At 58.3% G+C, this 24,581-nt stretch overlaps 2 protein-coding genes across 3 annotated transcripts; one reads left to right on the top strand and one right to left on the bottom strand.

Moving 5' to 3' along the window:
* The first annotated feature begins 1,825 nt into the window (after nt 1-1,825).
* Nucleotides 1,826-19,617, top strand: ANKRD52 (ankyrin repeat domain 52). 2 transcript variants are annotated; one of them, XM_038549667.1, is made up of 28 exons: nt 1,826-1,942; nt 2,255-2,338; nt 2,797-2,875; nt 3,083-3,153; nt 4,205-4,405; nt 5,175-5,262; nt 5,365-5,477; nt 5,805-6,017; nt 6,261-6,339; nt 6,659-6,773; nt 6,959-7,041; nt 7,158-7,275; nt 7,492-7,560; nt 7,734-7,874; nt 7,949-8,029; nt 9,597-9,708; nt 9,896-9,967; nt 10,250-10,451; nt 10,731-10,818; nt 10,896-11,013; nt 11,619-11,838; nt 12,033-12,120; nt 12,228-12,311; nt 12,417-12,562; nt 12,984-13,066; nt 13,264-13,346; nt 13,549-13,640; nt 14,078-19,617. In XM_038549667.1, exons 1-28 carry the CDS (start codon nt 1,916-1,918, stop codon nt 14,326-14,328), a joined length of 3,201 nt encoding a protein of 1,066 aa, XP_038405595.1. In that variant the 5' UTR covers nt 1,826-1,915; the 3' UTR covers nt 14,329-19,617. The 2 variants fall into 2 exon arrangements, with proteins under 2 accessions (XP_038405595.1, XP_038405594.1); XM_038549666.1 differs by having other exon boundaries at nt 1,916-1,942; nt 5,365-5,507.
* Nucleotides 19,577-24,109, bottom strand: SLC39A5 (solute carrier family 39 member 5). The gene is made up of 10 exons (XM_038549668.1): nt 23,789-24,109; nt 22,689-22,872; nt 21,714-21,876; nt 21,413-21,582; nt 21,194-21,334; nt 20,801-20,894; nt 20,558-20,716; nt 20,389-20,469; nt 20,096-20,286; nt 19,577-19,837 (listed from the first exon to the last, which is right to left on the bottom strand). Exons 1-10 carry the CDS (start codon nt 24,070-24,072, stop codon nt 19,694-19,696), a joined length of 1,611 nt encoding a protein of 536 aa, XP_038405596.1. The 5' UTR covers nt 24,073-24,109; the 3' UTR covers nt 19,577-19,693.
* Nucleotides 24,110-24,581: the final 472 nt, after the last annotated feature.

Raw genomic sequence — 24,581 nt, 5'->3', positions numbered from 1 at the left:
GGACACTTATATGTCAAAGATGTAGGGTGAAATGAGGAACAAAGGTGTGCAATTTAAACCTGATTGCTACAGGGACACCTGGGTGACTCAGTGGTTGAGCATCTGCCTTTTGCTTGCATGGTGATCCTGGGTTTCTGGGATCGAGTCCTGCATCAGGCTCCCCTCAGGGAGCCTGCTTCTTCCTCTGTCTGTGTCTCTGCCTCTCTCTGTGCCTCTCATGAATAAATGAATACAATCTTAAAAAAAAATAAAATCTGGGGAACCCTGGGTGGCGCAGCGGTTTAGCGCCTGCCTTTGGCCCAGGGCGCGATCCTGGAGACTCGGGATCGAATCCCACGTTGGGCTCCCGGTGCATGGAGCCTGCTTCTCCCTCTGCCTGTGTCTCTGCACCTCTCTCTCTCTGTGACTATCATAAATAAATAAATAATAAAATAAAATCTGACTGCTACAGTGTAAACTAAATATATATAAGTGTTAACGAAGCCTAACAAAAGGGAAAAACCCTGTTAACCGAGGAAGATTTCTTGGAGGAATAGGTTAAGTTTTAAGTAATGTAAATTTTTTTCAATACGGTAGAAGTATACAAAAATAGTTTTTTTTTTTAAGATTTCATTTATTCATTCATGAAAGACAGAGAGAGAGGCAGAGAAACAGGCAGAGGGAGTAGCAGGCTCCATCCAAGGAAGCTTGATGCGGGACTCGATCCCAGGACCCCAGGATCACCCCTGGGCTGAAGGCAGATGTCCAACCACTGAGCCACCTGGGAGTCCCTCAAAAACTGCTGAAGGTATCTAATGATAGGTATTTTCCCCTCTCATTCCTCATTCCCTGTTCCCTAATTTCTCTCTCCAGGAAAGAGAGAAAACCATTTCTCTCTCAGTTATCAGTGTCTGTATCTTTCCGGTGGGAATCAAGATACCAAAGGTAATGAAGGGTACAGATTGGTTAGAGAGGAAAGGGGAGCTTTTATCCGTATGCCTTGACAGGGGGCCAACTTGCGGCCCTTCTTCCTCAACGTGCTCCCTCTTAGAGCACACAGATTGAATTGTTGAGCTCTAAGCAGGACCTTGGATCACCTTTTATAAATTGCACCAATTTTTCAATATCCAGCTTTCTCCCCTCTTTTCCTGTTCTGAGCTGGGATGACCTCCATCAGTATCTTGCCTGATTGGCTGCCCTCTGGCCTCTCCAGCGCAGGAGGGAAAGCACCCACCCTCTTCTGGGGAGAAGCCACTGGGCCGCCCTACCGCCCTAACCCGGCCGTGGACTAACTGGGAGTTGGGGAGGCGCCCCTTCTGCGGGCCTCGGGGGCCCTCTTCAGCCGCCGGCCGCCCCGCCTGCGTGCGGGGGTGCGGCGCCCCGGGGCCCCCGGGGGTCCTCTCCGCAGTCAGCGCTCGGCTGCTTCCCTTCTCCCGAGTCCTGCCACCGCCGGAGAAGATGTGCGTCCTCCTCGTCCCCGGGGCCACTGCCGGCCGTGACCCCAGGTCGCCACGCCCGTGGGTCCCCAGGTCCGCGGCGGACCTGGGGCACGTAACCGCCGGCGGGAGGCGTTACCTCCCGCGGGGGCGCCGCGGGGCCGGGGGCGCGCCCAGGGGCCCAGGCCGCGAGGCCGCTCAGCCCCGGGAGGACCTGGGCCCGGGCGTCGGGCGGCAGCGGGCGGCGGAGCGCGGGGGGGGCCCGCGGCGGCCGCAGCCCGCGGGAGGGGGCGGGGCGGGGCGGGGCTGGGGGCGGGGGCCGCGGCCCAGCTCCGCCGCCAGGGAGCGCTGCGGGCTCCCGCTCGCCCGCCCCCCGGTAGGCGGGGCCGCGCTCTCCCCGCAGCCGCCGCCGCAGCCGCCGCCTGGGCCGCCCCGTGTCCCCGGTGGAGCCGCCGCCGCCGCCGCCGGGAGCTCGATGCGGACGGAGCCCGGGCCGGGCCATGGGGATCCTCAGCATCACGGACCAGGTCAGCCCGCCCGTCCTTGCCCGCCGCGTCCCTCCGGGGCCCGGCGCCGCCGCCACGCGAGCCCGGGGATGTGCGGCCTAGGCTGGGCCCGAGCCCGGGGCCCCCGCGGCTGCCGCCCCGCCCCGCGCCGCGCTCCCCTCAAGCGCGCCGGCGTCCTTGGGGGCCTGGCGACCGGCCAGCGCGGCGGGCCCCCGGCGCCCGGCCCCCGGCGCGCAGCCCCGCCCCGCCCCGCCGCCCCCCGGCGGGCCAGGTGCCCCCGCGCCCCCGGCCGGCTCGCCGCGGCCCGCTGGCTGAGCGCCGGTTCTCCCGCAGCCGCCCCTGGTCCAGGCCATCTTTAGCCGCGATGTGGAGGAAGTGCGTTCCCTGCTCTCGCAGAAGGAGAACATCAACGTGCTGGTGAGCTGGGATCGGGGAGGATGCGGAGCCGGCGCCCGGGCCCTGCCGCGCCGGTCCCCGCCCCGCAGCGGGCGGCTCCGCGACGCCGACGAGGCCGCAGCGCGCTCCCCCGGGGTGGGCGCCGGCTCCGCGGCGGACCCGGGGAGCAGGTCAGGCTGGAAGCCTCAGTGGCGCCGAGGATGCCCAGCAGCGGCGGTCGCTTCCGAACCAGCAGTGTCTGCAGCGCCCCCACCCCTCCTGGAAGAGGGAGGCCGCCTCCCAGCCCCAGGGCCCTGACCCCTGACTCCTGACTCCCTGACGCCGCCCGCGCTAGGTGCCTGTTTTGACCCAGGACTGGGCTCTAGGAGGCTGCAGAACCTGTGGGAAGAGGGCGGAAGGGCCTGGAGCTCTAAGGCTTGGGCTGGGGTCCCTGGTAGTTCACCCATCCCTGCAGCTGCTGCTCTTTTCTGCCTTCCCAGGACCAAGAGAGGCGGACCCCATTGCATGCTGCTGCCTACGTAGGCGATGTCCCCATCCTCCAGTTGCTACTGATGTCAGGTGAAAGGGGGGAGCTGGAAGGTGTGGCTCCTGGGGAGGGGACCTGAAGGAAGAGCCCTCCCCTCCATCCCCCCATCCAAGCATTGCTCTCTGGACCTTGATGTGCGAGAGGCATTCCATCTCTATCCATATTCCTTGGCCTGGTTACGGCTTTCCTTCCCCGTTGCTGTCCCTCTCCCACTGAAAGAGGAAATTGTATCCCCACAGGTGCTAATGTCAATGCTAAGGACACACTGTGGCTGACCCCTCTTCATCGTGCTGCTGCTTCCCGAAATGAGGTACCAGCCTCCTGTGCCTTTTCACCCTTTCAAAGAGGATGAGTTGGTTAAAGGTGGAAGTGAAGGATTCGAGAGCCTCAGCTCTCTGCCTTACCAGCTGGTCTACCCCTAGGTCAGGAGACTAGACCTTGGCCCCTCCCTCCCACCCCTAGAACTGGCTGGTGAGGGGGAGCTGAGTGTTGCCAGCTGATGTGACGTCAGGGGAGAGCTTAACACTGGGCTGGCAGACTGCAGGGGGCCCTGCTGCCAGGCCTGAGTGACTCATCTCTCCCTGGGGGGCCACCTTGGAGTCTGATCCCCCTCTGAGCACTGAGATTTCTTACCTTGTGATGGAGGGATGGAGGGGCTGAGGGTAGTGATCTGTTGCATCCCTGCCCCTCAAGCAGCCTGAAAGTTGACAGCATAGGGGTCACATGTGTCTCATCAATTGGGTCCATCAACCCTGGGTAGCAGGGAAGAGGAGACCTCTCTCTTGGCTTGATGGTCAGTTCCCTGGCTTTGACCAGCAGGGTGAGGGACTGAGGCCAATGGGAATGGGGTGGGTTGTGATTAGGAGGGACCTTTTAGCCTGGGTTTTAGAGGGGGACCAGCATCTGTTTGCTTACTGAGGTAGTAGAAATGATTTTGGTGCCTATTGAAGGACTGAAGGCGGGTATTCGGGGCATTAAGGTAGCAGGAGTGTGTATTTTTCCTAGTGAAAAGTAGTGAGGGATTGGAATCCTCTTTATATGTGGATTTGCTTGGTAGTAGCTGTGTGCATGGGTGAAGATTTTCAGAGTCTGGCTGGGGAGTGATACCAGGTGGCTTGAGGAAAAGGAAGGGACCATGCTTTCCTCAGCAAGGTCTGGGAAGATTTTTAGACTCTAAGAAGATTCGGAAGATGGGAAGTACGTATTGACAGGCTATGTACGAAAAATGGGAAAAGACTCTGTGCTGGGGAGTTGGGAGCTGGGGCTGTGTGTGTCATGCTGACCTGTTTTTCCCTCCACTATTTGTTTTACCTCCCACTGCCCCTCTGTCTTCTCTCTTACCTCCCCCCGCTCCTTAACAGAAGGTGCTGGGACTGCTGCTGGCACATTCAGCAGATGTGAACGCCCGGGACAAGCTGTGGCAGACACCATTGCATGTGGCTGCCGCCAACCGGGCCACGAAGTGTGCTGAGGCTCTGGCACCCCTGTTGAGTAGCCTCAACGTGGCCGATAGGAGCGGGCGTAGTGCCCTGCACCATGCAGTGCATAGTGGGCATCTCGAGGTGAGGACTGCTCCCATTCATGCCCAGCCTAGTGCCGTGCCTTCCCTTCCCACTCACCATCCTCTGCTTCTGGGCCATCAGGTCTGGGAGAAGCGGCCTGGATGACTATATAGACACTTGGGCTCAAGATCAAATGAATGGTTGGGTTAGATTGAAATTCTTGACTTGGGGATCCCTGGGTGGCGCAGCGGTTTGGCGCCTGCCTTCGGCCCAGGGCGCGATCCTGGAGACCCGGGATCGAATCCCACGTCGGGCTCCCGGTGCATGGAGCCTGCTTCTCCCTCTGCCTATGTCTCTGCCTCTCTCTCTCTCTGTGTGACTATCATAAATAAATAAAAATTAAAAAAAAAAAAACCAACACATCTTTCACAAAAACAACCAACTTCAAAAAAAAAAAAAAAAAAAGAAATTCTTGACTTGGACTTTAAGTCCAAGATAAACTCTTGAAGTTGCGTGGAAAATATTTATATACATGCTTTTTTCTGAAGTGAGCGTCCATGTCTTTCAAAGTGTTTTAGAAGATTTTACAAAAGAATTTAAGAGCCCTCAGATCATAAAGAGACTTACTTGGGTTTCCCTTAAACTTCCAAATCTATACGGCTCTCCTTCTTAGTATCTGCTTCTTCTGTTCCCTCTAGTTCTCCAGATTGTTCTGTTTGAGAACAAAGACATTTGCGTGCCTCCGCCTTTTCAGAAAAGGCTTCTGCCCTTAGGTACTCTGAAAGCATGAACCTGGCTCTGAATAGGTGTCTTTCATATCCTGATACAGACGGTGAACCTGCTCCTGAACAAGGGAGCCAGCCTGAACGTCTGTGACAAAAAGGAGCGGCAGCCTCTGCACTGGGCAGCTTTTTTAGGTGAGAAAGGGTTCATGGCATTTGACATTTAGGAATCCTAAGACAGGGATGGGGTTCTGAGTTCACCCTCCACCTCCCTGATAGCCTTCTTTCTCTTCCTAGGGCATTTGGAGGTCCTGAAACTGCTGGTGGCACGGGGAGCGGACCTCGGCTGCAAGGACCGCAAGGGCTATGGACTGCTCCACACAGCTGCTGCCAGCGGCCAGATTGAAGTGGTGAAGTACCTGCTCCGGATGGGGGCTGAGGTCAGGGTGCTGAGCATGGGGGTGGGGCCCTACGGGCAGGGAGTTGGAGGTCAGAGCCTGTGTGTGGGGACTGAAGGGTACTGGATTGTTGGAGAGGTTTGGGGAGGTCAGCAGGATAGAGGGAGAAGTGAATAATGCTTACCAGAAGTAATCGTGCCTTCAGTCTATTAAGTTAGGAACGTGAGGTGTCTCAGGTGGTTGTTGGAATTCTGGGATTTTCTAGGCTACCTGTGCCAGCTTCCACTTTATTTAAACTGATACCTCCTTATCCCCTTACCTGCACCCCTGAAAATCCAGATCGATGAGCCCAACGCTTTTGGAAACACAGCTTTGCACATCGCCTGCTACCTGGGCCAGGATGCTGTGGCCATTGAGCTGGTGAACGCAGGAGCCAATGTCAACCAGCCGAATGACAAGGGCTTCACGCCACTGCATGTGGCTGCAGTCTCCACCAATGGCGCTCTCTGCTTGGAGCTGTTGGTCAATAACGGGGCTGATGTCAACTACCAGGTGCCTGAAGGGATGAGGCTGCAACCTGGCTCTGGGGGTCCTGATTGTATCTTCCCCTCTGGACAACTCTGGGGAATTGCCCACTTGCCTCCTGGGTTGATCAGACCTTGCCAGGGCCCCAGGAGAGTATGGGCTGAGCAGATGTCCATGTGACTACTCCATCCTCAGAGATGTGTCCTTTCGAAGGGGAAGAGGGCATTCTCGGTGCTTTGCACTGAAAAAAAAATTGCCATGTTTTCACAGAGCAAAGAAGGAAAGAGTCCTCTGCACATGGCTGCCATCCATGGTCGTTTCACCCGCTCCCAGATCCTCATCCAGAATGGTATGGACTCAGGAGACTGTGCTCTCTTCTCCTGCCCGCCCCCCCACAAGAACTCATCCCTAGAAACCCCTTGGTTTCCTTATTCCACCTCCCACTCCATCTTCCAGTCAGGATGGGCACCTGGAGCTCTGAGCAAGGCACCTGTGGAAATGGCCCTGGCCTGCATGCCCCGTCCCCTAATACTTACAAATGAGATAACACACGTGAAATGCTCAGCCTGGGACGCGGCACGTAACAAGCACTCCCGTGGTAGCTAACTAGCGCGAGTGGTCTGGAGCCTAAGGGCTGCCTGAGTTTGTTTGTGTGCATCCCTTCCCAGGCAGCGAGATTGATTGTGCCGACAAATTTGGGAACACCCCACTGCACGTGGCTGCTCGCTACGGACACGAGCTGCTCATCAGCACCCTCATGACCAACGGCGCGGATACTGCCCGGTGAGTCAGGGCCCCTCACATCTGTGCAGGCTGCTCAGGTCAGACGGGGAGGCCTATAGAAGCTCGCTGAAGGAAGCTTGCAGCACCTCACTGTCTCCTAAGCTGCTGGGGGGAGGGGCGTAGAAGAAAGGCCTATGACTGGTCCCTCCTTGACCCAAGGACTGAGTCCCTCAACTTCTCCCCAGGCGCGGCATTCACGACATGTTCCCTCTGCACTTAGCTGTTCTCTTTGGATTCTCTGACTGTTGTCGTAAGCTTCTTTCCTCAGGTATGTGCTGACTGGTTGAGAGGGGGTTGGTTGGGCAGCTGTGTAGGCCAGTCGATGCCTCTCCCGGCTCTGCTCGGGGCCCTCGGATGACATCTGTGGCTCTTCTGGCCCTGCAGGTCAGCTGTACAGCATTGTGTCTTCACTCAGCAACGAGCACGTGCTTTCAGCCGGGTTTGACATCAATACGCCTGACAACCTTGGCCGCACCTGTCTTCATGCTGCTGCTTCTGGAGGGTGAGTGCTCTTCTCTCTCTCCCGGGCGCTGAGAGGAGATCTGGGCAAGGGTCTGGGCCCTTCTTTGCGGCCCAGATCTGTCCCCTGGCCCTGTCACCGTGAGGGCAGTCATGGCAGAAAGAACTACCCAGCGCCATCCTTCCTTAGCCTCTCCCTGTGCCTGTGGCTGCTCTTTGAGACTCTTGCTCTCTTAACCCTCATCCTCCTTCCTTTTAGGAATGTTGAATGTCTTAATTTGCTGTTGAGCAGTGGAGCTGACTTGAGGAGAAGAGACAAATTCGGAAGGTGTGTCGATACACAGGAGTAGACGCGTGGGGAATGTTGGATGAGAGAGACCAATGGTGGAGGGAACGGGAGGGACTTGGAGACTAGGTGAGGAGAGTATTATAGAGCAGCTTTAGGCCGCTCATCCAGTTGCGTTGGGGTCTGCCCCTGACTCTCTCACCCATCCTCCTCAGGACCCCACTGCACTATGCAGCCGCCAATGGCAGCTACCAGTGTGCAGTCACATTGGTGACGGCTGGCGCAGGTGTCAATGAGGCCGACTGTAAAGGCTGCTCTCCCCTCCATTACGCTGCTGCCTCTGACACCTACAGGAGGTGAGGGTCCTGCTTTGGCCTTCTCAGCCCCCCACCTCCCCGAGCCTCCCTTGACTTCACTCTCTGTACCGCAGAGCGGAGCCCCACTCATCTTCCAGCCACGATGCTGAAGAGGACGAGCCACTGAAGGAGTCCCGCAGGAAAGAGGCCTTCTTGTGAGTAGCCAGCAAGAGCCCTAGGATGCGCTTTCCCAGCAGAGTCAGCTCTGGCCTTGTTATTCCCCTGCCCACCCCTTGCTTCTAACTGGTTGCAGTTGGCCAGCCTGCAGAGTGTTGGGAGCGCTCTGCTCTGAACTTAGTTCTGAACCAAATAATTGTGGGTAAAAACAAAAATGTGAGGCCTAGTTCCTCCCCTTGGGGAACGGATGGTCTCCTCAAGAGGATCAGAACAGCTAAACAGACAAAATCACTCTTCTAATCCATAAGAATTAAGGGAGGGTTTACTTATTAGGTACTAAGTACTGTGCTTGGTACCAGGAATCAAAAGATGAATTACCCTCAGGGCTCCTGGGTGGCTCAGTCAGTTCAGCATCAACTCTTGGCTTTGAACAAGGTCATGATCTCAGGGTCCTGAGACTAAGCCCGGTGTTGGGCTCTATGCTGGGTTTGGGGTCTGCTTGACAGTCTCTCTCTCCCTCTCCCACCCCCCAAAAAAGATGAATTATCCTAAATTTCTGCCCTTTGAAAACTAATAATCTGTTGGGAAATATAAATAAAAAGGCACCTTTGCATTCTCATGTAAGATGTTAACAGAGAAAATGGTGCAGAATATATGGGAACTCTAGACTATATTCACAGTCTTCCTGTAAATCTATGAGTTTTCTGAAATAAGAGGTTTGTTGTTGTTTTTTAAAAGGATACTTATGGTTCAAGAAATTTAGTTGTGTGACCTTTGTCAACTTAACCTCTCTGTGCCTCAGTTTCCTTAGCCATAGTAGGAGTAAGAATAGTATCTACCTCATAGGATCATTATGTGGACTAAATAGTTTCATACACGTGAGGTGCTTAGAATAGCGCTTGACACATAGTAAATGCTAAATACTGCTAGTACTACTAAGCTGACCCTACTAAGAAGGGTGCCAGTGGGATGTCTGGGTGGCTCAGCGGTTGAACGTCTGCCTTCAGCCTAGGGCGTGATTCTGGAGTGCCGGGATCGAGTCCCGCATTGGGCCCCCTGCATGGAGCCTGCTTCTCTCTCTGCCTGTGTCTCTGCCTCTCTCTGCCTCTCATGAATAAATAAATAAATCTTTAAAAAAGAAATAAATAAAGGTGTCAGGGGAGCACAGAGGAAGAGGCACGTCACTGGGAAGGTTGGGGAAGGCCTCACAGAGGCGAGGATGCTGGGAGCGAGTTTGAGATGAATAGGTCTTCAGATGGGTTGGAAGGAGAAGGCATTTGAGACAAGGGGTCAGCGTGTCTAGACATGGGCAGAAAGTGTTGATCAGCAGGTTGATAACTGATCATTGTGCTCTGGATTCTCTAGGAGAGTGTTGCACGGATAAAGGAAGGTGTTGAAGCCAGAGTAGTTCAGGGCTGAGGCGAAGGCGGTGGTGGGTCCAGAGCCGGGGTCGAATGGGCAGGAGTTAGCCTACCCAAAGCAGAGGATGGGTGTTGGCCAGCTAGGCCTGGAGGGGGCCCCCTCGCCCCTCTCCTCTGCTCTTTCCACAGTGGCTCCTCCCCAGTTGGGCCTGTTCCTGCCTCACAGTGTCCCCCTGTCCCCCAGCTGTCTGGAGTTCTTACTGGATAACGGTGCAGACCCCTCCCTGCGGGACAGGCAGGGCTACACAGCCGTGCACTATGCAGCCGCCTACGGCAACAGACAGAACCTCGAGCTGGTACGTGTGGGTCCAGCCTGGAGGAGAGGAAGCGGGGCCAGGGCACCCAGTCACCTTCGTTTGTGGAGTCTAAAATCAAGGGGTGGGTGACTCAGATGTGGTCTGTGGAACTAGGGGCTTAGGGCATTACTGTGGGTGGTAGGATGGAGTTCGAGAACCTCAGCACCTACTCTCCTGTCCATTGCAGCTCTTAGAAATGTCCTTTAACTGCCTGGAGGATGTGGAGAGCACCATTCCAGTCAGCCCTTTGCACTTAGCTGTGAGTTCCCGCTCTTTCCCTCCTGCCTCCCATGGCCCTACCTGCCTCGGGCCCACACCCAGGCGCGAGCACTTGTGAATCTGCCCTGGCTTCTGCCTTCTTGTGGGGATGTGGCAAGCGGACAGTGGTCTGGAGCCGGGCGGGCATGGTGCAGGTTGAGAGCCTGAGGGGCCCGAGAAGCTCGTGGGGGGACTGATGCCCGGGCTTTCCCCGTGGGGCCCGAGAGCAGAGGGCAGCAGCGTCCTGGGCTATAGCCGTTGGTTGCCCGCGCCCCCCCTCCAGGCCTACAACGGTCACTGTGAAGCCCTGAAGACACTGGCTGAGACGCTGGTGAACCTGGATGTAAGGGACCACAAAGGCCGGACCGCGCTCTTCCTGGCCACTGAGCGAGGCTCTACTGAGTGTGTGGAGGTGCTTACGGCCCACGGCGCCTCCGCACTCATCAAGGAGCGCAAACGCAAGTGGACGCCCCTGCACGCTGCTGGTTAGTGCGCCCTCAGGCTGTTCCCTCTCCTTGCCACACCAGGCCTTCGAGACTGGTCCCAGATCCCTCCTGAGTGGGATTAGGCGTGGCAGTGGAGCATGGTGAAGAGAATGGAAACTTCAGGTCTTGATCCGTGGCTTCCTATCCCCCAAGACTTCCACTTGCCCCCTGGGTCTTCCTATAATCTCCACCCTTGAGTCCTTCATGCTAGACCTGTTATGCCCGACAGCGCTGCTCCTTCCCCTTGACCATGCCCTGACACAGACCCTCTTCTCCTAGCCGCCTCTGGCCACACTGATTCCCTGCACTTGCTGATCGACAGTGGGGAACGAGCTGACATCACAGATGTCATGGATGCCTATGGACAGTGAGTGTGGGCCCGGGGCAGGGTACGGCTTCTCCTGTCCCCGCTGGCCCTCACCTTTCCCCTGCCCCCCTCTGTAGAACCCCACTGATGCTGGCCATCATGAATGGCCACGTGGATTGTGTCCATCTGCTGCTAGAGAAAGGATCCACAGCTGATGCTGCTGACCTCCGGGGCCGCACCGCCCTCCACCGTGGGGTGAGTGACCTCCTGGGTGGGGCTGCTCACAGACAGGCCTGGATGTGGGAGCATAGGACTCCTCAGCAGTGGGACGGCAGATTGTATAGCAGGTGGGCCAGTATTTTGTGCCCAGGGTCTTATTGGGCCTCACTGTGTCGGCTCCAGGATGGGTACCTGACACCCGGAGCTGATCTCCCTGGCCCCCTTGCTTCGTAATCTCACACAGCCACAGGCTCACTACCCAGACTCCGCTCCCGGGTAACCAGACTCTGGTCCTGGCCCCCTGGATGATGATGCCACTATTCTAGGCCTTCTCCACAATCGCCTGCCCTAAAACTGTCTCCTCATCCCGGGGACCCTTCGACCCCTTAGTCCTCTTACTCTCCATTTGTCCCCTGGTCCAGAGGGCCAGAACTAAGTCTCGCTGTCCTGGTTGTCTGTTGGCATAGAGAGGACGGAGGAAGGACACGCGGATTCCTAACATTTTAGAGTCATTGTTGTAAAGACAAGTATTAGTGCCCTGGAAGTGGAAGTGGCTCTTAACTCCTGAGCAAGCTCCAGTGACTGGCTATTGGGAAGGGAGTGGCCCTTCACCCTCCTTTACACCATCACGTCGCCCACAGGCAGTGACTGGCTGTGAGGACTGCCTGGCTGCCCTGCTGGACCACGACGCATTTGTGCTGTGCCGAGACTTCAAGGGCCGCACCCCCATTCACCTGGCCTCAGCCTGTGGCCACACTGCAGTGCTGCGGACCCTGCTGCAGGCTGCTCTTTCCACAGACCCCCTGGATGCTGGCGTGGATTACAGTGGATATTCGCCCATGCACTGGGCCTCCTACACTGGTGCGGGCCTGGGGCCTTGGTGGGCATGGGGGTGGGGTGCTGTGTGGGAGAGGGCTGACCAGAACAGAGACTGGGCCCCCTGGGTGGAGGGAAGGACCCGGGTGAAGCTGGATCTGGAAGTGGAGTGTCCGGAGATGGGATGAAACATGTTTTCATTGTCCGTCTCCACTCCCATGACTCTTTCTCCTGCTCAGGACATGAAGATTGTCTGGAGTTGTTACTTGAACACAGCCCGTTTTCATACCTGGAGGGAAACCCCTTCACTCCTTTGCACTGTGCAGTGTAAGTCCCTTCCTATGCCTCAGCCCGGCTCAAGGGTCTGTGACCTGGGCTTAGGACAGGCATTCCATTTCCCTCATCCTTCCTGCTGACCCTTCCTCTTCCCCTAGAATTAATAACCAGGACAGCACCACAGAGATGCTGCTGGGAGCTCTGGGTGCCAAGATTGTGAACAGCCGAGATGCCAAAGGACGGTGAGTGGTGGAAGGCTTGGGGAGGAGCCTCGGTTGTCTCTGGCCTCTTTCTGCGCGGGTGAACAGGCCTTTCCTCTTCACACTGCCCTGACCCCCACACTGCAGGACCCCTCTTCACGCCGCTGCCTTCGCGGACAATATATCTGGGCTCCGGATGCTACTGCAGCATCAAGCCGAGGTGAACGCCACTGACCACACTGGCCGCACTGCGCTCATGACGGCGGCCGAGAACGGCCAGACCGCTGCTGTGGGTGTGTAGGGGCTGTATGTGGGAGGGAGGAGCGCCCCTGGGGTTTCCGCAAGCTGGGGCAGGCCTGGGACACCTGGGTGGCTCAGTCGGTTAAGCGTCCACCTTCGGCTCAGGTCACGATCCCACGGTCCTGAGATCAAGTACTACGTCAGACTCCCTGCTCAGTGGGGAATCTGCTTCTCCTTCTCCTTCTATGCCTCCCCTCTGCTCATGTTCTTTCTCTCTCTCAAATAAACAAATAACTTAAAAAAAGGGGGAGGCAGTCCTGCTTGAAGTGGGGCTCAGGAAGCAGGAGGCATGTCTTTGGATATATCGTCCTCTGCAGATGGCATGCAAAGTACACGCAGATTGGAGGGCTGGGACCTGTGAGGGCTGCTGCTCTGGAGGGAGGGCTTCAGTCCTCTGCCCCCTTTCTCTTGCAGAATTTCTGCTGTATCGAGGGAAGGCAGACCTTACTGTGCTGGATGAGAACAAGAACACTGCCCTCCACTTGGCTTGTAGCAAGGTAGGGCCTGGACCGGTGGTGGTGAGGGCTGCATGAGGGGCAGGGCCCGGTGAAGGTGATGGGTTTACCCCATTGGGAAGGCGAACTGGAGTGGCGATCAGGAGCGTCCAGCCTTAGAGCTCTTTGTCCTCCCAGCACCCTCAACTCCCGCTCTGCAGCCTGTCTGCTTCCATTCCATCTCTGTTCCTCTCCCTCAGGGCCATGAGAAATGTGCCCTCATGATCCTGGCAGAAACCCAAGACCTTGGCCTTATCAATGCTACCAACAGTGCGCTGCAGATGTGAGTGCCTGGGGAAGGGGGCTCCTGGCTGGGGGAGGCAGGTGGTGAAGAAAGAGCCGGCCGCATTCCAGAGGCTCTCTGGAACTCACAGTATTCGGTATTTGTATTATTCGGTCAGCACTCTCTCTCACCACTCTGGCTGGGTGTGGAAGGGCAGCGTGGCAGCCCGGTGACATCTTACCCCTTTTTCCTTTCTTCCAAGGCCACTCCACATTGCTGCCCGGAACGGTCTAGCTTCTGTGGTACAGGCCCTCCTGAGTCGTGGGGCCACAGTGCTGGCTGTGGATGAAGAAGGTGGGTGGGGTCCAGAGCCCCCCGCCTCTCCCGGGTTTGGGGTCAGGGACATTCTTCAGGAGGTGACTTCTTAACCTTGCTGTAAACTGGGTTTTTTTCCCCAGGGGAACTCTTCAGAGCAGGGACCCAATACCAATACGCTAGAGTGTCTGAGGGCAGTGTGACCGAACTGGGTGGAGCCAGCAGGGTCCTCAGGAAGACCTCCCACACACCTCTGCCTCCCAGCCCTGTGTCCCCTGTGCTCTGCCCTTCCCCCCACCCTTGGACAGTCTCCTGTCAGCACCCCCAGCCCCAGCCCGGGGCCTCCTAGGCCTTGGGCTCTGATGGTGCTGTGCTGGCCTGCCTCCGCAGATGAGAGCCCTCTGCCCCCGGGGACGGTGGGTGGGGCCCTGGGGAGGCCAGGCCCTGTGCCTCAGTTCTCCCCCTCTGCCCTGCAGGTCACACCCCAGCGCTGGCCTGCGCCCCCAACAAAGATGTGGCCGACTGCCTGGCCTTGATCCTCTCCACCATGAAGCCTTTCCCACCCAAGGACGCTGTCAGTCCTTTCAGCTTCAGCCTGCTCAAGAACTGCGGCATCGCAGCAGCCAAGACGGTGGGTGGCTGCGGCGCCCTGCCCCATGGGGCCTCTTGCCCCTACAGCCAGGAGCGGCACGGCGCCATCGGGTTAGACGGCTGCTACTCGGAGTAGCCCCCCTTCAGTGTCCCTCCCCCTGCCGGTGGCTTGATATCTTATTCTATTTATTTAGAAAAAGTCTATACATTTAGGGCACTTTAAAGGAGAACACGACTGGGTGGGGGGACAGAACGGGGGGGGGTGGGAGGAAGCACTGGGGAGCAGCTGCTCACCCCTTTGCCACACCATCCTGGCCTGGCAGGGGTCTGGGACCTACAGGAAGCACCCCAGGCCCTTGGCACCCCCAGGGCAACCCCTTCTGCCAAGTGTCCCCAAATGATTGCTAAATGCCTGGCTACCCTCTCCTTTACCCCATCTCTCCATTCCCCCTTTCTGCTGCCAACTCCCCCACCCTTCCCTCTCTCTCCTCGCCGTGCCCCCCTCCCTGCCCCTACTGCCAGGCACATCCCTCCTCCTCTTCCATACCCATCACTGCCTCCCTGCTCGGCTGGCCCCTCCATCCCCGCAGCAGTGAGAAGCCTTAATTTCTGGTACTGTGTGAGCACTCTGGGGGTGTCCCCCTCCCCCTTCAGGGGCAGCTAGTGGATGAGGGGGGAGGGTACTTAGCACTGGGGCCTGGAGCTTTTCCCCCATTCTCTACCCCATCACCCCTAAAGTTCAAATGCAAAACACTTGAAGCAGCAACTACTGTACCTGGGCCCCAATCCTGCACTCTCCCCTGGCTCCTCATATGCAAATCAAGGGCTGGTTCTGCCCCCACAGCCTGCTCTTCCCCGACTCCCTTCCACTTCCAGGCACTTTAACCTTGCTTCTTTCTTTTAACTTCTTTTGGGAGGGCAGAGCCTGTGGCCGTTCCCTCCCTGGCTCCCCCCTCCCTTAACTTTGAGGCTTGTCATGAATCTTTAAGTAAGCATTTTATCCTTTAGGGGAAGAAACAAATTAATTTCCTGCCCATTTCAAAACCACAGCCCTAGTACGTCCTGTGCGTTTCAGGCATGTGTTTGCATGTGTGGGGAGGGAAGGACCCTGTTCTTCCTCCTGTGCCCCCTAGGTCCATAGTTCCTCCGTGCCCCCACCTTCCGTTATGTCCAAGAGTACCCACCACCCCCAGTCACTCCTGATCTGAAGCCAAAGATGGTGGGAGGGGCAGGGCAGACTAGGGACCGTGGCTACTCAGACCCAGGCTTCCCCTCGGTGTGAGGATGAAGCTCTGATCTAGGGAGCGAGGAATACACGCTGAGGCTGGGGCCCTGCCCCGCCCCCCCAGCAGCGGGGAGAGATGGGATTGAGCTAGGGGCTGCACTGAGGATATTCCTAAAGGTCACCCCCCCCACAAGCCAAACTGGGCCAGAGTGAGGAGGGGGCAGTTTTCTCTCTATATGTAGCATTGAATTTGGCCCTGGTCCCTTTCAACGCCTTGTCCACCGCCCCTTAGCCCAGCGTTCCCTTCCTCGCACTCAATACCTCAGCCAGGGGCCAAGACACAGAACTTGAATAGAGGTCATGCCCCCTCCACCCCCACAGTGCATCCTTGCCCAGTTTGGCTGCCATCAGTATTGTCCCCTGAGAACTGGACAGGCTTCGTTTACACAGTACAGGGTCTCCCCCCACCCCCCGGGGATCCCTCAGCCTCCTCCCGCCACCCCCCTTGCTTTGTTCACGACCTTCCCCACTTTCCAGTGTCCCCTGCAAGTCTTGCCACCCTCACCAAGGGTGGGCTGAGGGGAGGGGGGGCATCCCAGGGACCCCTGTCTCCCTAACATACCCTTAACCATACCTCATGCTGGTTCCCTGAAGCCTGGGGTGTTTGTCCAAGTCCTTATTTTTCTCACCATCTCTTTTTATCCCCTCTCTCTGTGTCTTGCTTCCACCAACCCTCAGTTCCTAAACCATTTCAAAGCTTCCAAATGACCATTATTGGTGAGAAGGATTGTGCAGCTTTTAGTTTTTAGTTTTGTTTTCAAAGCCAAAGGGCCTTGCGACGCCCCTCTTGCCCACCTCCCTTCACACCCTGTCCTCCCTTAGATGACAATCAATGTGACCTCTTTTAAGGGCTGCAGCCCCCCACCCCCAACCCTGCTGGTTCTGCAAAGCTTGCCCCTAACTTCAGCTCTCTCCTGAAATCTTCCCATTCTATTCCCTCCCTCTCATTTTGGTGCTGGGAATTAGGTGACAGGGGCGGGGGGCAGGGGGAGCAGAGAGATGGGTCCTCTAGAGAAGACTCGGGGTATTAGTCGTGTTCTCCTTTATCAATGTTTGGCGATGACAGGAAGAATCTGAGTATTTGTCAGGAGCCCCATTGTTTTGCTAGATGAGATTTCTGGCACACACGTCAGCAGTGCTGCGGCAGGTCCTCTGCCCACCACCCCCATGTGGCTGTGGGGGGCACGGAGGACAAGCAGCCTCCTCTCCTTATGCCAAAGGAAATCCCACACCCTGCCCCGGGCTCCCCGGCCCCTAGTGTTTTTCGAAGTGTTTTGACCATTCTCATGGCCACTGCATATTTATTTTAATGTTAAGATTTTTTTCAAACCTCTTTGACTTAAACGGGTGTGGAGAAGTAAAACAGGCAGAGTGCCCCCCAATCTTACAGGGGTGGGGTGGGGAGGAAACCCCTCCTCCTCTTCGCCCTCCCGCTTTCCCTCCCCCTCTCCCTACCGCAGCTCTAAAGCACTTGCTTCAAGTAATAAGCACTTTTGAGAAAAGGCCTATTTTAAGTGAGGACCCTGGGAGCAGCCCCAGGTCCCAGCAAAGGAGACAGAGCGAGGGCTACATAGGAGACAGGGAAACAGGCTTGTGAATCAGAGGGCGAGTTGAAAAGAGCCAGTTTTTAATTTCTGATTTTTGGGGAGATGTTTCTGATTGGGCGGTGGCTTTGGTAGGTTGTGTACTATCCTGCAGAAAAACAAATGGCACAAACTGTGGGTCCCAGGATGGGCCGACAGATCCGGGTCACTGCCACTGTCCAACTGAGACTGACGGGCCACCTCCCCCGCTGTGGCCCCCTGAGCCATAGGACTGCTGAAAACCACTGAATGTACAGCCCAGGTTGGGGTGGGGAGCAGCCCCTGGGGGAGGGGGCTTCTCCTTCTGTTTGGTGCTGTGGGGGGTGGGAGAGATGAGACTGAGGGACTGCCACCCCACTTAGACATGTGTTCCTTGGGGTGGAGGGGCTGAGGAGGGCCTGCCTCCCTCTCCAACCCCGGCATGGCCCCTCTTCCTTCCTCATCCCTATCCGTTTTGACTGTAAGTCCAGCTCACCTTTGCCTTCAATATGTAACCAAAGGAAAACTCAATACTGTTTCCACCGCTGTCTGCCCACCCGAGCACCTTCTTATTCCCCGGACCTAGAAGGAGAGGAGAGGCGGGGGTGGGGTGGGGGGCGTGGGGCCAGAGTGAATGGTTCTACAGCTGTATCCCCGAAACCTCCCCCCGGGGTCTTGGAAGGGACCCCGGGAGGGGAGGTTGGGCCTGGCTGGAGGGGCCGGGACCAGGCGCACTCTGCATCTGTGCACAGGGGTGCTGCTTCGTCCCGGGGACTCCACGACATCTCTGGCAGGGAGGCCCCTTCCTCCTTCCCTCTCCACCCGTTTCTCCCCCTCTCCCCACACCCCGTGTTCATCCCCACCTCCCTTTCCCACCGCAAAGGAAAATAGCCTTACAGACCCTAGCCCAGAAGCCCTCCTCCTGGGGCAAACCAGTATGGGGCCCCATCCCGCCTAGTTTGAACCCTACCTTTTCAGAAGGAGGGATAAGGAGCAAAGCAGCCCCTTCCCCTCCAATTGTGGTGGCTCCAGCCCTCCTGGCCTTGACCCAGGCTGGGCAGGGGTGGGGGCAAGGAATCTTTGAGGACCAAGCCCAGAGGCCTGGGAAGAGGGAGGTGGAGAGGGAAGGGCCTGATTGGGGACTCCCTCCTCCCCGACCCAACCCTAGAGAAGCGACCAAATCCCAGAGATGGGAGGAAGCTGGGGTGGGGAGGGTCTGTTCTATGAATTACTTGAAGGTACTGACTCCGAGGCTGCTGTTGCCCACTTAGGTGTGAGGGGGGACACTGTCACTGCATTTGGGAGGGCAGAGGGTGGCGGGTGACTGAGAGCTTCTGCCCTTGGCCCTCGCTTGCTCCTGCTGGGCCCGTTCCCTGGGGAGCCTGGCGTTGCCCCCAGGGAAGTCCGGGAGAGCCTTCCCCTCCCATCTCCATCCCTCACTCTGGGCACCCTCTCCAATTGCACTAAAGTAGCTGTTGTGCCAGTCTTACCCCCACACCAGGGTGGGGTCTCTGCTTCCAGTCCTTTCTCCCCCGACTGCCTCCGCTCCTGTCCCGGACAATCTCCTTGTTTCCCGGTATTCCTGGATAGCTCAGCTTTGTATGTGTGTGTTTGGGGGGTGGGGGTGGGTTCCGGCTGGAGTGGGTTCGGCGGGGGTTTGGGAAGGGCGAGGGGAGAGATGGAGGATAAGTCTCCTGCCCCCTTCCTCAACTCCGAGCCACAGAAGCCTGGGAGGGAGGGAGCCTACCCTCGCTGCCGCCACGTGTCTTGCAGATGTGCCAAAATGGGGGTGGGGGAGGGAGGGAAGGGGAGGGTGCCTGGCAGAGCGGCCCCCAGGGTGGCTCTCTCAAAGCAATACAGTTCCTCCTGCCTGGGGGACGGCAAGACAGGGGAGAGGGTTGGGTTGGGGGCCTGGGGGTTCCCTGTGTACAGCTGTGTATATTCAGGGGTGTTCTCTGTCTGGTACCCGCTGTGGGTGTCTACGTGTGTGCGAACCTCCCCTTCCCCGTGCCCTGCATGACCTGTGATGCTGCAGACACCACCATCCTGTGTGCAGGGGTGTGTCGGGGGCACTGAGGGGCATGTTCCGTGTCCTGTTGCACCCTCCACCCTGTGACCCATGTACTCGGTTGTAGGAAGTAAAGAGAACTGAGCACAATTCACTGGATTCCAGTTGAATCTTTCTCTAAGCAATTTTCCCGTTCCCGCTCTTCTCCCTGCCCCGGATCCACCTGTGGTGCTAGTGTTGGGGTCGGGGGTGTTTAATGCTGGTGGGCAGCAATAAAGGGCAGATCTGCCCAGATGCCTGTACCCCCAGGGTGCTGAGGGCAGCAGGAAAAAGTGGGGACCTTGCGGTGCATTTGCCCCACCCCCTCTCCCCCCTGGGCTAAAGCACAATGCTCTCCCTGCAGATTGATACACCCTGCACCCTCCAGGCCCCTGCTCATGTCCTCCCCTGACCTGCTTTGAGCCCCCCTCCCACTACATCCTGGTTTTCTATGCTGTTTTGGTGCAAGTACAACTGTCGTAGTCATGGCTTTGGGATGGGTTCTGTTTATTAAAATCCTATTGCTCCTACTGGCCCTGTGTCCCGCCTCCATTCCTGTGGTTGTGGGGAAGGAAGGGCAAACCCGACGCCTTTCCACTGCCCCCCTTCAGCCATCAGAGACCAGGGGCCATAGCTGCTCCTCCAGCAGGGCTATGGTGAGCATGAGGCCGCCCCCCAGCAGCAGCCCCAGCCCCTGCAGCAGCACGTCGAGCGTAGGGAGGGGCTCCGGAGGACGAAGCAGGGCTGGTAGCTGAAAGGAAAGAAGCACGTCGGGCTCCTGGCCCTGTGTCTCTCCCCCTGAAGCGCGGGAGGGACACGGAGGCCAGGGAGGCTGCGGCGGGAAGTAGCAGCGGGCAGCCCCTCCCCTCCAGACTCTTCCAGGCCCTTGTGGCTCAGACTCCACGGGGCCGGGGTCCAGGGTGGAGGTGGAGGGACCTCCCCTCCCCTCCCCCGGCGCACCCAGCTGCCCGCTTCCCTTGCTCTCTCTGCACTGCCCCACGCCTCTCACCATGTCCACGAGGGCCACATAGAGGAATACCCCGGCCGTGACCCCGAACACCCAGGGAGTGAGGGGGACGGGGCCCAAACTGAGCCCCACCCCCAGGGCTGCACCCCCGAGCCCCAGGGCTCCAGACACCAGGCTCAGCAGCAGCAGCCGCCGGAAGGGCAGCCCTGCCCGGAGCAGCACGGCGAAGTCACCTGTGGGAGGAGGCCAGGCGGTGGGCATCAGCCGCGGCCCCCACCCTGCCACCCGCCGGCCGCCCAGGGTGGCCCGGAGCCCACCACGTCTGCCCTTCCTACCCAGCTCGTGGGGTAGCTCATGGCAGAAGACGGCCACGGTGGTGCTGAGGCCGCTGGAGAAGCCGTCGGAGAAGGCGGCGCCTGGCATTGGCAGGGTGGAGGTTAGTGGGGGACCTGCGCCCCGCCTGCCCCCCAGGAGCTCCCCTGGGTCCACGCCTGCCCCTCGCACCTATGGCCAGCCCGTCAGTGAGGTTGTGCAGAGCGTCTCCCAGGAGGACCATCCACGTTATGTTGGCGCCAGCGCCGCCCCGGGGCCCGTGGCTGTGGCCTTGGTGGCCAGGGCGGGCGGCCCGGCCGGCCTGCTCCCCGCGGCCCTGGGCTGCCGGCTCTGCGGGAGGGACAGGGACAGTGCGCACGGCTGCGGGGGGGCCCTGGCCGAGCCTCCCCTTGGCTCCCCCTCTGCTCTGCTCACCCGGAGCCGCCTGTAGGGGCTGAAGGCCCGTCCCGCCATCCTCGGGGTCCGGCCCGGGCGCGCCGAGCTCCTTCCTCTGCCGCCGGCAGCATCCCTGAAAGGGGAGGGAGTCCCTCCTGGAGGAGGCAGCAGGGCCGGGCGCTAAGCACAGGCCAGGCGGTGGCTGCCAGACGCACTCCGGGTCCCGCCAGCCCTTGGGCGTGTGTTTGGCCTCTGTGCTGTCTTCCCAGGTTGCCCCCCACCCCCGTGGGCAGAGTGAGCGGTCGCCCCGTGCCCCCCCGAGCCAGCCCCAGAGCCAGCTGGGGCGCTGGGAAGCCGCCAGAGCCTCCTGCCACCTGCGGCCAGTGAGGCCCGCCCGGCTTCGGGCCACAGCAAGAGGGGGGCATCACTCACTGGCCCGAGGCCTCGGCCCCGCAGGAGCCCCAGCATGTTCTCCAGCATGAAGAGCAGGAAGAGGCCTCCAAGCACGGACAGTCCCGGTCCCAGGTCCTCCTCTGGGTGCCCATTAAGCCCGGCGTGCTGTCCTCCTCGGGCCTGCCGGAGAGGGGGTCAGCGCAGGCGTGGGGGGGGGGGGTGTGAGGCCGGAGACGCGGGGCAGGGGGCTTGGCCTACGTGAGGCAGCAGGTGCAGCAGCGCATCCCCACAAAGAGTGCCCACGGCCAGGGCCCCCAGGAAGCCCAGCAGGGGCCGCAGGAGGCGTGCTCCCAGGAGCCGCAGCAGGAGCAGGGACAGGGGAGCCGGGAGGCTGAGCAGCAGGACCGCCAGGGCACTGTGAATCAGGGCTGCGGAAAGTGACGGGCTGGTGAGGATGGCCTCCGAGGGAAGGCGGGGACCCACGAACCCCCTTGCTTGGCCAGGGGCCCACCCCCCACCGGGATTCAAGGCACCCTGCCACCCACTGTCACCCACTGACCGGACAGAAGGTCCCCAGGGGGCGTTGGGCCAGGGGCCTGGATGCAGACACGACTGTCGATCTGATAAAGCAGGGCCGGGCACAGCAGAGCAAACTGATGAGGGGTCAGAGGAGCAGCGGGGCTCAGGCCAAAATTGACAAGCAGCTGGGAGCCGTTCAGACACTAGGAAGTTTGAGTTGGGGGGGTCATACGTGGGGGCATCGCTGAGAACTGTGGCTCAGATCCTTAATGTCTGTCCTTCCGTTGCAGGGACTCCTGGGTCTCCCCGGGGGCCCCCTCTGCTCCCCCTGGCAGGTGCATCAGGGATTAGGGATGGTTCTGTATGATCGGTGTATGTTAATTATTAGTGAATATTCAATCCATTGCAAATACTCAACTCAGTACAGATTTCGTGCTAGTAAAACAATGCCACCATCTCCCTCCCAAGGCCCTGATGATTTCCTTGAGTTGGTGATGGAGTTGGTTGGACAACCAGAGCCCTCCACTGCAGAACCTTAGCAGGGAAATAACTCAAAATACCATCCAACCTGTCTCGTAACAGCCCTGTCACATGTCCGACCAGCCTTGGCTTGAATGCCTCCTGTGATGGGGTGCTCACCCTCACCAGGCCTGCTTCAGACTTCGCTTTTGCTGCCCTCTGGTGTACATGGAACAAGTTCACAGTCTTTCTGGCTGAAGATAAGCCATCTGCTCCCTGCAGATAGCGGGCCCCAAATCCTACCCTGGCCTGTTGTCTCTGGATTCTCTGCTTTGCCAAGTGTGGTCCCTAAACCAGGTCTTGGAGATTTGGGTGTGGGCTCATGTGCACTGAGCCCAGAGGAACCTTATTTTGCTATTGGAATAACATACCTTAAGATCACACCTGGATTGGGTTGTATTTATTTTTTTAATTAACTGTATTAATTACTCTTTAAACATTTCAGGCCATCTAAATCCCACGGTCCTTCCCCGCACCTAGAGATCATCAGACTCACATCCTCATTCAGATGGTCAGCCAAGGAATGGTCCAGCAACAGAAGCCTGTGAAAGAGGTCCAGGCCCGAAGGGGCTGGCCCATGGGGTGATGCTGGGCCTTTCGGCTCCTCTGGGTCACTCCACCCTGAGGGACCCAGAGGCAGCCCAGCCCAGACATCCACACTCAGCTCAGGGTCCTGTGATCTGGAATGGAAGGGGGAGCAAGTCAGACTGGCTCGTGTTTTTGTTTGTTTGTTTTTAAAGATTCTATTTATTCATAAGAGATACAAAGAGAGAGAGAGAGAGAGAGAGGCAGAGACACAGGCAGAGGGAGACGCAGGCTCCATGCAGGGAGCCCGACGTGGAACTCGATCCCCGGACTCCAGGATCACGCCCCAGCTGAAAGCAGCTTAAACCGCTGAGCCACCCGGGCTGCCCTGGCTCGTGTTCTTAAAGAAACTCCCCTTAACGGGCGCCTGGGTGGTGCAGTTGGTTAAGCATCAGATTCTTGGTTTCAGCTCAGTTCATGATCTCAGGAATCATGAAATCGAGCCTCATGTTGGGCTCTGAGCTCAGCATGGAGTCTGCTTAAGACTCTGTCCCTCCCTGCTGCTTGCTCTCTCTCTCTCTCTCAAATAAATAAATCTTTAAAAAAAAAAAAAAAAAAAAAAAAACCCTTGACACTCCTACAGCAGTTAGGGGAAAAGGGAGGAAGCCAGTAGCCAGAGTTCCTGGGACCCAGAAACTGTAGAATTTCAGTTCTTGAAGGATCTGAGATTGTCGATTTAGAGGAATGGTCTAGGAATGGGGGGTGTGAGAGTGAGAGAAATGGGGGGGGGGCAGCCAAAAATGCTACATATTGGGAGCTAAGTCAGCCTGGAGAGACATTGAGCACTGCTAAGAGCAAGGAGTTGAAGGGCCCAGGGATTTGGAAGAGGAGAGAATTAGAAGGCAGCAGAAGCACAGGGGGCTGTGAAGGGATACAAGGAGTCAGATTTTTCAGAAATTTTAATTCCGGGAATCCGATTTTAGGAAGCTAGAGCTAGGCCACAGGAGACTGATGCAAGCACTGAGAAGAGCTGGGGAGGTGGCATTTTGGGGTGGGGGAAGGGGTTAGTACCTGTGCGTGTAATTGTCTCCAGCTGGGGGTGCAGCCCGGCCAGCTGGAGGTCCGTGGTGTCCCAGGCGGAGCGCCTGTACTCGGCCTAGCCCCAGGCTGTGGAGAAGCCGCGCCAGGCCCCCTGCCGTCAGCGTCCCGTTCTCCCCATATAGGCCAAACAGCTGGGCCAGGTAGTGGTTCTGCTCCTGCTCAGCGGGGCCCAGGTTGGGGGCTGAGCCCCCTACCAAGCCCAAGGTCACCCCCACACACAGGCCAGCTAGCAGGTGACTCATTGGGGGCCCCATTATTGGGGGGGAATGGGTTGGAGGCTCTGGTTCCGGCTTCTATTCCCCTTGGAACATCCTGAGGACTGTGCCCTGGAAGAAGAGGGAGGAAGGGCCTGGCCTTCTGTTCTGTCAGCTCAGCCCCAGGGGACCCTCACTCCTTGTACCTCCCCACCTTGACTCTAGCAGCAGCCCCCACCCTCGCCTCCTTTCTCCCGTCCCCATCGCCTCCTTCTGGAGCAGCCTCTTATTTGCCAGTTCCTAGGGCACCCTTCTTGACCCAGAGTGCCTCCCTCAGCTGATCCAGAGCTGACCGCCCAATCTGTCCCCAAAACCCCACCCCTCAATCCCGCCTCACCTTGTCTCCCCTCAATCCACAGGGGCCTTACCCTCATTGGCAATAGGAGAGCTGTCACCGTAGGTCCCGCTCAGGCCGTATGGTGGACGCTCAGAGGCTCCTGAGTCAGGACAGGCAGCGGGGCTCAGCCTCCAGGCGCCTGGGGCGGGGGTGGGGTGGGGTGGGGATGGAG

Source organism: Canis lupus, chromosome 10 (assembly GCF_011100685.1).
Source record: "Canis lupus familiaris isolate Mischka breed German Shepherd chromosome 10, alternate assembly UU_Cfam_GSD_1.0, whole genome shotgun sequence".
Classification (NCBI taxonomy): domain Eukaryota; kingdom Metazoa; phylum Chordata; class Mammalia; order Carnivora; family Canidae; genus Canis; species Canis lupus.
This window is presented reverse-complemented; position numbering and strand designations above follow the sequence as displayed.

What these genes read in the sequence shown, in the direction of transcription:
- ANKRD52 (XM_038549666.1), top strand. Translation starts at nt 1,916, where the DNA reads ATGGGGATCCTCAGCATCACGGACCAG. An exon ending in TCGTAAGCTTCTTTCCTCAG is followed by an intron (nt 7,042 to 7,157) that starts GTATGTGCTGAC and finishes CTGGCCCTGCAG; the next exon opens with GTCAGCTGTACAGCATTGTG. An exon ending in CGCAGGAAAGAGGCCTTCTT is followed by an intron (nt 8,030 to 9,596) that starts GTGAGTAGCCAG and finishes CCTGTCCCCCAG; the next exon opens with CTGTCTGGAGTTCTTACTGG.
- SLC39A5 (XM_038549668.1), bottom strand. Translation starts at nt 24,072, where the DNA reads ATGGGGCCCCCAATGAGTCACCTGCTAGCTGGCCTGTGTGTGGGGGTG. An exon ending in TGCTGCACCTGCTGCCTCAC is followed by an intron (nt 21,335 to 21,412) that starts GTAGGCCAAGCC and finishes CCTCTCCGGCAG; the next exon opens with GCCCGAGGAGGACAGCACGC. An exon ending in TGAGCTACCCCACGAGCTGG is followed by an intron (nt 20,287 to 20,388) that starts GTAGGAAGGGCA and finishes CTCCTCCCACAG; the next exon opens with GTGACTTCGCCGTGCTGCTC.